Raw genomic sequence first — 12,261 nt, 5'->3', positions numbered from 1 at the left:
TTAGAAGATGCTTGCTCCTTGAAAGAAAATCTATGACAAACCTAGACAATATTAAAAAGCAGAGACATCACCCTGCCAACAAAGGTCCATCTAGTCAAGTCTATGGTTTTTCTAGTAGTCATGTATGGGTGTGAGAGCTTAACTTTAAAGAAGGTTGAGTGCTGAAGAACTGATGCTTTTGAACTGTGGTGTTGGAGAAGACTCTTGAGAGTCCCTTGGACTGCAAGGAGATCAAACCAGTTAATCCTAAAGGAAATACATCCTGAATATTTATTGGAAGGACTGATGCTGAAACTGAAGCCCCAACACTGTGGCCACCTGTTGTGAAGAACTGACTCATTGGAAAAGACCCTGATGCTGGGAAAAATTGAAGGTGGGAGGATAAGGGATGACAGAGGATGAGATGGTTGGATGGCATCACCGACTCAATGGACACGAGTTTAAGCAAGTTCAGGGAGATGGTGAAAGACAGGGAAGCCTGGTGTACTGCAGTCCATGGGGTCACATAGAGTCAGACACAACTGAACAGCTGAACAAGATGTCAAATACTGATTAAATAGTATCAGTCATTGTGAAGCAAAAACTTAGTTTATTGAACCAAAGTGGCAATTAAATAATTTCAGAGGCAAGTACAGAACATTACATGATTGTAAACACACACACACATATACACACAGAACAAAAAACACTTTAGCCTTCTAATATTGAACTGACTTAGGTCTTAGTAATCGGAGACCTGATGAAGAAAACACTAACCACAGAAACAATTTCATAAGACCAAGATCTTTGTTACCAAAGTGGATTATATTAAATCTTAAAAAAAAAAAAAAAACTTTATAATCTTAAGAACACAACAATAAAATAAAGAATAAAATAACAGAGTTAAAATTAAACTCTGGTTTTGTTTTGATATATTATTGAATTCATTTTTTTAAGCCTTATAAATAAATCTACTCAATTTTTACCAGCTTTGACCACACAATATAAGATTTATTTTCCACAAACCTTCTGCAACTTTCTATAACCATCTAGGTTTTATCTTATTATTTTTCCTTTCTTATTCCAGTATAGACACTCATTTTTTAGACGATATTAATTTTTTATTTTTACAACAGCACATTCTATATTTCTTATATACTCATCAGATTTTCTTCCCATACATTATAATGCAAAGTTATTTTCCTTTGCTCTTATTGTTTTTAATAATTTTATGTATTGATTATAAATTTTAAGGGTTAGTAACCTTTACGTGCCAATGAAAATGAGGAAGCAGGCATTTGTGAATTGTCATATATATAACTGACAATTGTGAATTGTCATATAGCATTCTATAGTAGGTCAGCAAATTCATAAATACACAATTATAAACTTTATAATTTTTAGAGACATATTTTTCATATATAATTTTTAATATGGAAAAGACATGTTTAAATGTAGACTCAAATATCTGGTCTCTGTTAAAAGTAAAAAACAAAAGTGAATAACTTATGTAGTAATTAGTGTGTCAGGGTTCAGTTATTATCTTATTTGGAAATGATTTAAATATATAATGAATGCTCTTTAATCATTACTTAATATAACATAGTATAAACTTATTCATATCTATTTAAGTTACGTGTTTTTTTTAACAATTATGCTTAGATTAGACATCAAGCAGCTAACCACCTTTTAAGTTATAATATTTTGTTGACAAGCTTTATAACATTGATATAGAATGAGCTTATATGACTGGTAAAGCCTGGTAGGAGAGGCTGTTTGTTTGCATTACATTTAATATTGACATCTCTGAAGACATGCCTGCTTTCATTAAACCAACAATCTTACACTAACCTCAGTTTATCAAAGACTATACCAGATTATGTGAACTTGAAAATCATCTAGTTAGTTTCTATATTTCTGGGAATTTTAGGAATACTTAATTCCTAGAAATGCTTTTTTCTTTAAGTCTATTAAATATAGACTATTAAATATATATGTATTAAATATATATATATTTTAAAATGCCATATGTATATGTGTGTGTGTGTATACACACACACACAAGTGTTTACATGTACACAATTTGGGCTTGTGTAGATGTACACAAATTGTGTACATATACACAAATTGTATGCATATACACAATTGTGTACATATACACAAACTGTGTACATATACACAATTTGGGCTTCCCAGGTGACTCAGCAATAAAGAATCTGCCTGCCATGCAAGAGAGGCAAGTTTGATCCCTGGGTCAGGAAGATCCCCTGGAGGAGGAAGTGGCAACCCCTTTTTTTTTTTTAAAGATTATTTTATTTGCATGCTTTAAAAGTCCTTTTAGAGAAGCTATTTTTTGGAGACAGTTTGTCTTTTAGAAGCTTCTGAATGCCAATCAAACAATGCATTCTGTTGTCTCTGCGAAGTGTGAAGTCTGCTTTCCTAGGTTTTCCCTTAAGATAGGTTATCTATTCTAAGTTAATCATTCCCAAAAGTGGCCCCTACAATTCAAAATTGTCCAAAATTATTCATTTTCCAAATAGGCAAAAGCTGCTGGTCCATAGTGAGTATATATATAACACACCAGGAAGGTTTTTTGTGTTTTTTTTTTTAAACAGAAGTGGAAAATGTTTTAGACTACTTAGAACCTGTCTTTACTTTTAAATTCCCTAAGACATCTTAACTATGAAGGGTCCTGTTTCTTAACAGCTGTTCCAAAACACAGAGATTCGTGTTTCCTGCCTTTTGAAGAGAATGGGATGAATTACCAAGAAGCCTCTGTCAACTAAAAAATGATGCACAACTTGAGAGTTGGAGTTAAATTTTATTTGGGGCAAAATGAGGACTGCAGCCTGGGAGACAGCACCTCAGCTCTGAGACACTGCTCCAAAGAGGCAGTGGGAGGAAGGTCAATATGTAGGCAGAGTTCAGTACCGTTAAGCAGTTATTTTACAAAAGGTTTTCTGCTGGTCATGAGGATTTGACATCACCTTAAAGGAATTTAGTGCTTTTCTAGATATGAGGAGATCCAAGAATTGAGACCATAAAATTTGTTGCTAAAAACATCTAACTATCTAAGACCTGTCCCACCATATTCCCTGGAGCACAGAGTGCCTCACTCCACCTTGAACTTCCTCAGGGGGTGTTGAAGGTCAACAGCTGCAGCAGCACAGGATTCAGTCTCCACAGAGGCAGATGGCAAATGCTCTTGTTGTTCAGTCATTGGCAATGCTCTTGGCAAGTCCCAATTTATAGTTGACACCTTAGTAAACAAACTACAGATCTGCACAATAAAGTCAGAGCTCAGAATGCAAAGAGAGCAGAGGACTTAACCTCAAACTCCAGGGTCAACAAGAAAGCATTAGAACCTGATTACTCACTGGCCTTGAGGTAATTGGGGGTCTTTTCTGACTCATAACTTCTGACACCAAAAACTGTCAGAAACTGTAAATAGCAAAGTTAAATCACCAAGTCAACAAGGAGTAATTAGCAAGAGTTTATTGTACACATAAGAACAGTTTGCAAGCTGAGTGTGTTCAAATTCTAAGACTAATCTAAAGCTCAGAGCTCAGGGGCATGATGTCACAAAATGAATTAAAAGGGAAAGTGAGGAAGTTGTTTAACTTTTATAATGATTAGTCATTATAATGGGTGCTTCCTGATGGCAGGAGATTTGTTAAAAGTGATTATCTCAAAGTTTTTAGCAAGATGATTTAGGATTGTCAGAGTAATTTACAAGAAATAACCTAAGTTAAATTTTGCATATGTTCATGAAATAAAATAGATATAGTTTTGCTTAGGTGGCTTAAATGGTTTTGTTTGCTCAGGAAATTCTCAAGTCTAGTCTTCACTTTGTATTTAATTTTAATAGAAAAAAAATAAAAGTAGGTAAAATATTCAAAGTAATAGGTTGAGCATAAGTTTGATTTGTCAACTAAAATAGGATATCATGATTTGCATGGATTCACATTACTTTCGTTTATTTAGAGAATATTTACTAGGTGCTTACAATGTGCTGGGACTGCCCTGTGGCTCAGACGGTAAAGCATCTGCCTACAATGCAGGAGACCTGGGTTCAATCCCTGGGTCGGGAAGATCTTCTGGAGAAGGAAATGGCAACCCACTCCATTATTCTTGCCTGGAAAATTCCATGGATGGAGGAGCCTGGTAGGTTACAGTCCATGGGGTTGCAAAAAGTTGGACATGACTGAGCAACTTCACTTGCACTTCCACTTACAATATGCTGGGCCCTGGGATAATATGCATATATGTTTAATACTACATATATACCAAAGAATCATAGATGAGTATAGACTATCGGAATATAAAAGTATGATCATAATGTTTTATAATTATGATAGCAAAAATGTCTGAAATATGGTACTTTTAGAAATAGAATATAGTTCAGCATAATTAGATCTATCACTTAATTTTTAGGGTTATCTTATAGATTTATATATATAGGAAGAGAATAGATGCTAACATATTTAAGTACCTTTGAGTTTCAAACACAGGCACTCTTAGTGTTTTTCACTATATTCTGCTTGCTTTTATTTATTGCTCTATGAAACAGGCACATTTGGTATCCATTTATGTGGGCAGCCATGGTCCATAGGAACCCAGTTTAATCCTTTCAGTTTGATTAAATATATAAAAGTTACTTCAACTTTAGTAAGAAAACAATCATAAAATATGACTGGATAACACAAAACACATAAGTTGGCATTAATAAATAGTAGTAAATATTATCTTGAAAGAATATCATATTATTAGATTGCTAAATTATAACAAAAAATCAGAACACAAAGTGGTGAACAGAAAAAGGTAGGGTGTGGTCATTCTCGTGTGATATATTCAGGAAAACAAATCATTAAAACGCAGTTAAAAAAATCATGTCATTCATTTGACAAAATATTTTTGAGAATCTGTTATATGCCAAGTACTTGTGTAGATTCTGGGCATACAAAGTAAAAATAACTATAATCCCCTGTATGGTCTTTTCATCTCATTCAGTGGGCCTTGTCATTATCCCTACTCTACAGATGAAACCATGGAGGTTTAGGGAAGACCTGACTGATGTCACAATAAGTGCTAAATGTCCCCCAAGTTAGTCTGGTGAGACCCAACATGTTATCACATCACACACCTCAACCAGGTACAGTGTTAGAGTGATTATCTAAGGCAGTGATACTTTCATTTCATTGCAAAACAGATTGCAAGAGAGGTGTGCAAAAAGAATCACAGTTAGTTAATACCAACTTTCTGACCCGACTATTTTCTAAGATCACAGTAAAAATTATATTTTAATCAAAAGAGAAAGGAAAGTGAAAAAGATAGTAGGCAGCTTTGATAAATTTTGATTGTTCTATTAAGGTTTAATGCTTTAGAGAATGAATGAGTTTAAATTTCATTTTATCATATTGCCTCTGAACTATCACACTGAGGTCTTAAAATTTTAATTTTTTTTCCCCCTGAAACTAACTAAACTTGATGGAGACTGAAATGTATTTTTATTACCAACTACATCTGCAGGTAAAGACCCAAAAAAATGAAGAAGAGTGATTTATAGTGCTGTATTCTAATATCACCTACTAATCAAATGTAGAAACTCTTACAAAAGGAAAACATATTGAATAAGCACAGTGCTAACCATCTAATTCTGGAAGGTGGGGTGGAAGTCATCTTATATTTCTGTACAGGCTTTTGTAGGAGGCATATTCATAGCCCTTTAGCAATGGTGATTAACATGATGATTAAAAACAGCAAGGTTTCCGCCTGCATGGCTAGGTCATCTTGGTTATGGAGATAACCACTTTTACTGACTCCAGGGTGCTCTTGAAAACAATGTGATTGCACTGTGGAGTCTATATTTATCTTAGCATGCAGTTGAAACAGAGCTGACATGTTACTCTGGTGCTTACCTGCCCTACATTCTTTGTTTTTTTATATACTGTTAACTTTAATTTACTAGGGTTTAGGGTTGTTTTTTAGGAATTTTACGTGTATAAGTAATTGGTCTATCCATTTCTTTTCTTTATTTTTTTTAATTTTTTTAATTTTATTTTTTTACTTTACAATATTGTATTGGTTTTGCCATATATCAACATGAATCCACCACAGGTATACACATGTTCCCCATCCTGAACCCTCCTCCCTCCTCCCTCCCCGTACCATCTCTCTGGGTCGTCCCAGTGCACCAGCCCCAAGCATCCGGTATCGTGCATTTAACCTGGACTGGTGACTCATTTCATATATGATATTATACATGTTTCAATGCCATTCTCCCAAATCATCCCACCCTCTCCCTCTCCCACAGAGTGCAAAAGACTGTTCTATACATCAGTGTCTCTTTTGCTTTCTTGTATACAGGGTTATTGTTACCATCTTTCTAAATTCCATATATATGCATTAGTATACTGTATTGGTGTTTTTCTTTCTGGCTTACTTCACTCTGTATAATAGGCTCCAGTTTCATCCACCTCATTAGAACTGATTCAAATGTATTCTTTTTAATGGCTGAGTAATACTCCATTGTGTATATGTACCACAGCTTTCTGAACTATATGTTATATTTCCAAGTTTCACAGATATGTTTAACATTGTCACAAATAAGTGTGAGATCTCTCATTATCTTTGATCGAGTAATCACTTATTGGATGTCTTCTAGGTATCCAGAATAGGCACTTGTGTAAGCAGTATTACAGGAAACTTAGAACTTGAAATTTGACTCAGGATTGATAGAGATTAATAAATTATAAGTTGCATCTTACTAATAAGTTCCTGATTGTTACTTATCAGGAATATGGACATCATGAATCCTAATAGCTCACACTTCACATCAAAGGGTTAATGAACTAACATCACATTTCTCAATGATTCTGGATTTGTTTACTTAACTTAGTATAGAAGAAAACAACAGTATGCCCTTAACCCATAGTTGATTCTCTTAGCACTCTTGCCCAGGAAGAGATAATAAAACTTACTTTTGATAGAAGTGCTCAATAACTGTTGAGGAATTTCATTCAAAAGATAATCGTTTGGCTGAAAGGGAAGAGAATGCTGTGAAGGGCATAACCATGTTTTCAGTAGAGAATATTTTAGAAAGTAGAGAAAAAAACATGTTTTTCTTCCTTTTGTTTCAATATTTCACAATAAAGAAGAGTACTGAAAGTGTGGGTAAAGTGGTGTTCTGTGTTAATTTTCATAAAATCTACTGGCAATGTATTCTGCCATAAGGTTCACAAGGTTTGTTAAAAACCCAGTATGATTATATATATATATATATATATATAGTGAATAATATTGAAGACATGATGTAAAAATTCATATTTGATTAACTCTTGGCATGTCATTCAAAGAGAAATAGACTTTGAAGTCTATTCAAATGATAGACACATTTGAAGACTTTTGTTGAGGATGGTTGTAATTTTTATTCTCAATGCTTTTAAATGTTTTCCTCTGTTTTTTTATTATTGCAAGTAGAAGTTAGATTTTCTAAGGAGGCAATATTGAGGTAATTATCATACATGAGCTCTAATGTTGAGGCTAATATTTCTGGTTCTAGGTACTTTTGCTTTGACATCTTTGTTTTGAAAGATAAATAACTGGTTGACACTTTTTGATCTGACAGTTGGGTTTAAAAGGCATGAACATTTCTTCCAGTTAGTGACATTGTTGATGGTTTTATTGAGTTGATAGATGATGATGATTTGAAAGTTATGACCAACCTAGATAGCATATTTAAAAGCAGAGACATTACTTTGCCAACAAAGGTCCATCTAGTCAAGGCTATGGTTTTTCCAGTAGTCATGTATGGATGTGAGAATTGGATGGTGAAGAAAGCTGAGAGCCGAAGAATTGATACTTTTGAACTGTGGTGTTGGAGAAGACTCTTGAGAGTCCCTTGGACTGCAAGGAGATCCAACAAGTCTATCCTAAATGAGATCAGTCCTGGGTGTTCATTGGAATGACTGATGTTGAAGTTGAAACTCTTTGGCCACCTCATGCGAAGAGTTGACTCATTGGAAAAGACCCTGATGCTGGGAAGGATTGGGAGCAGGAGGAGAAGGGATGACAGAGGATGAGATGGCTGGATGGCATCACCGACTCAATGGACATGGGTTTGGGTAGACTCCGGGAGTTGGTGATGGACAGGGAGGCCTGGCATGCTGCGACTCATGGGGTTGCAAAGAGTCGGACACAACTGAGTGACTGAACTGAACTGAACTCATGATTTGTCCCAAGAGTTTGCTGCATCTAGCACAGCGGGTGAGAAAGACCTAAAACGGGGGGCAAGAGGGTAATGAAAAGACAATCACATATAATTTGACAAGAGGGGACTCAGAGGGCCCTCCTGCTCTCCATGGCAAGAAGACAAAATGACTCATTTGAGCCCGCATTTTTGTTGGCAGAAGTCACATGAGATTTTTAGGGAATAGTGATACTAGGGAGTTTGATTAGCGCAGGCTTTGCTGTTGATAAGGAATAACTTGTTTTGTTTTCATGGAGACGGATGCAGGGTTAGGCAGTGAAGCAGGAGCAGAGAGCATGTCCTGCCCCAAGAATGTCCGTTCAGCATACTTACTAGGACAATCACGAGGGCGCATTTTGCCGCACCCTCAAGTCATGGGACAGGTTCTAGTCTCTGCTCTGCCAGGCTGGAACATCATTGGTTTCATATTTAAAAACACACTACATGCAGAGTTGCAGCCACATTTCCCACAGAAGTTTGGAACATTCATCGATGACATGTGACAAAGAACAAATAACAGTGTAGAGGTTTTCACAATGCAGTACAAAACTCAGATACAAATATACATCCTGGTGTTTGGAAGCTGATACCTCTCCAAATGAAGGAATAAATATTCGTGAAAAAGAAGTGTGATGCCAAATGAAGAGACAAATAAGTAAGCAAAAAACAAAAAAAACAAAAAACTATTATATACTGTGAACAAAAGACTTGGAAGACAAACTGCTCAGGTGCAGCCCACAAAATGAAATGTTATTTGCATAGCGTTGACATGAACCTACACACATTTTAAATGCATTCAGATATCTTGTATTTCACAATAAAGTCTGTGTAATTCTGTCAGTCTTTTCTCATGTTTCATTATGTCCTTTTTAATCTACCTGTTTCATTGTTTATCTTTTTCTTAATGGCACAATTGCGTTGTAGCCAATTAGTTATGTGGTGAAAATGTTTGCAGCAAAAACGCTTGTGGCAAAGATGTCCGTGAACCTGATGCTTACGATACTGAACGTGAACTTTTCCAGTCATAGTCAAATGACTTTGCTGCTGCTGCTGCTGCTAAGTTGCTTCAGTCGTGTCCGACTCTGTGCGACCCCAGAGACAGCAGCTCACCAGGCTCCCCCGTCCCTGGGGTTCTCCAGGCAAGAACACTGGAGTGGGTTGCCATTTCCTTCTCCAATGCAGGAAAGTGAAAAGTGAAAGTGAAGTCGCTCAGTCGTGTCCGACTCTTAGCAAGCCCATGGACTGCAGCCTACCAGGCTCCTCCGTCCATGGGATTTTCCAGGCAAGAGTACTGGAGTGGGGTGCCATTGCCTTCTCCCAAATGACTCTAGTATTGTCTTAATGTTAATTTTACCCACACACAACACACACACACACACACAGTCCTTTTCTCACTTTACTCTCATGAATAGGAATAAAACACTTGTTCATTTTTCATGGAATATTAAGAAAGAAAAACTAAAAGTTAAATCATTGCAGTAAAATTCAATGGTAAAGGAACCTTTCATTGGGGCATAAAAGGCATTTTCTTTTTGTTGATTCCATAAGGAAGTATTTATTAAAATGTGGCAAAGCAAATGCTTGAAAAGAAAATGTTAAATCTAACTGTGAGAGGAGAGCCAGAGAATGAAAATCTCTAGGTAACTTAGGTTAATTCTTTTTTATTACCTTTTCTAGAACAATGAAAATCAGGAGCAATTTCCCATCCAGCCCCTCACCCTCCCAGGGAACATCAGGCAGTTCCCTGAGACATTTTTAGTTATCACAGTTGGAGAATGCATCTGGCATCTGGTGTGTAGAGGGGGGTGCTGCTTAATATCCTATAATGCACAAGACATGCCCAACAGCAAAGAATTGTTCAGCCCAACATATGAATATAGCCAAGTCAGGAAACCTGCTCTAGGTGTTAGTCATGAAAAAATGCTGAAATCCTTATTGATTTCTATTAACTAAGAAATCTATTAACATCTTATTAACTAAGATGTGCTATAGCGTCTGTCAGGAATATAACAAAGGGCTTTTTTTTTTTTTTTAACCATCTCACAGTGTTACTTTCTACCTGGGAAGCATGGTAAAGTCATACTCGTAAATACATTATTTCTGTAGTCCCCTTCTTACAACTGACTCAGAACTGGGTCTCTTTTAGCTCAGGGTAGCCTATCATGTTCTCGAAGGTTACCTCTGAACATTTCTGTTTTCAACGCATCATCTTCCCATGACAATATTTGAGTCAAAGTATTTAGGGAAATAATAATTTTAGACTGTTTTTACATGTTCTTCTATCTGACCCCATCAGACTTTGGAAATCATATACATATTGTATCCTAAAAATACCCTTGAGATACACACACACAGAAATCTGTCAATGATTCAGAGTTTTAAATATTTTTTCAAAACTCTAAATTTATGGATGATAGGAAAAACTATTTAGATCATTTGTGCTTTAATATTTATCTTCCTGTATCTATCCCCTAATATAGTTTTGTATGTTATTTTTCAGTACAAATGATTTTCTTACATAATTTTAGTGAAATTACATATTCCATCTCTATGTACATTCATATATTTAAAAATATATTTTATTATCTAATTAACTTTTGTGGTGGTTACAAAATCAGAAATGACTCTGGTGTATTAGTGATAAACTTTTGATATAAGCCAGAAAGTTTAAAATGTTGGAAATTAAGTTGATCATCTCATAATAATCACGGAAAAATGTTTCTGATTTAGTTATAGGAAAGAAATTCTTATTTAAAATAGTGTTTTATTTTATTTCACTTAAAAATAGAGATTTATACAAATAATATTATACAAAGAAATTTTTATTAGCAATAATCATTCAATATTTTATGATTTTTTAATATTGACATGGCATTGTTTAGATTATACACCCTAGAAGTGTTTTAGAAGATATTATAATTTAAATAGTTGAAAGTTAATAAAGAGAGAAAGACTTTATTTAATCTAATTTCTTTCATGTTTGTTGCATCCGTTTGAACATATATATATATATATGCTTGTGTACATACATATATATATCCTTTTATACAAACATGTTTAATACTGTTGCAGATAAATATTCCTTTATTTTTATAGATAAGTGTGCATATTTATACTTCAGTATTCTGTATTTCACAGGTAAATTCATATATTTATGTAGAGAATTTTGTATTGATTCATCTTTTTTGGCCCTTCATAAAATAATTGAATGCATAGTATAGGTTTTATTAAGTGAGTTGTTTTTACCTGTAAGCCTTCAAAGAAAAAGCAGCAGACATGAAAAAACATCTCTATCATCTTGTAAGTCTGCATCACTTTTTCAGTCAACTCCTGAACAGTGCAAAAAAATTATAAAGCTCTGCAGAACTCTCATAACAGAAGAGGTTCTTAACTTTTCCTTCAATTTTATTCCGTCTTGCTTCTCAGCAAAGCTGTGTGTACCATCTATGATATTAGTCAGTATTTTATGGACAAATACTACCACTGACTCATTATTTTTGTTAGCGTTCACTTTGGAGATATTTTATGTACTCCATTTGAAATCTATACTTTCTGTAATATTTTACTTATTATTTACTTATTTAGTATGTGACTGCATGAAATCAAACATCCTATATTTCCACCATAAAGTGTATTTTCCGTGCTTCAAAATGAGAGGATTCTAGAGGACCGATAATAATGCTTCTATATTTATTCTTTCTCTCAGAAACATATTTATTATAATCAGGACATTTTTGTAGTTAACATTTAAATTTTTATTGAATTTTAATATTAGATTAGCCACTTATTCAATTTTTAATTTACACTTAATTTACAATTTATTCAATATTCACTAGATGTTTGTCTTATGAAAGTAGATTAGATTAGTATATCACAAAAAGTTGAAGGAATTCTTAGTACAGATATTATCCTGGGTATTTTTAAAAATTGGTAATATTAGCTTCGTATTTTTCCTGTTCACATAAATAGTCATTTCAGCTACCACTTAGTGTGGGAGTAAAAAAAAACATGTTCCAAATGATAAACAAATGTAA

General features: G+C 34.5%; 1 protein-coding gene across 15 annotated transcripts in view; it reads left to right on the top strand.

Moving 5' to 3' along the window:
• CCSER1 (coiled-coil serine rich protein 1) overlaps positions 1 to 12,261 on the top strand; it is a 1,462,911-nt gene that overhangs the window by 826,067 nt on the left and 624,583 nt on the right. The window contains exon 10 of one of the 15 annotated variants that reach the window (XM_044946330.2): positions 2,686 to 6,049. The exons of the other annotated variants lie outside the window; for them this stretch is intronic. Within the exon in view, the coding sequence (XP_044802265.1) occupies positions 2,686 to 2,739 (54 nt within the window). The 3' untranslated portion in view covers positions 2,740 to 6,049. Of the gene's footprint in view, positions 1 to 2,685; positions 6,050 to 12,261 lie in introns of those variants that run through there. 15 annotated transcript variants of the gene reach the window in all.

This window comes from Bubalus bubalis, chromosome 7 (assembly GCF_019923935.1).
Source record: "Bubalus bubalis isolate 160015118507 breed Murrah chromosome 7, NDDB_SH_1, whole genome shotgun sequence".
Taxonomy (NCBI): domain Eukaryota; kingdom Metazoa; phylum Chordata; class Mammalia; order Artiodactyla; family Bovidae; genus Bubalus; species Bubalus bubalis.
This window is presented reverse-complemented; position numbering and strand designations above follow the sequence as displayed.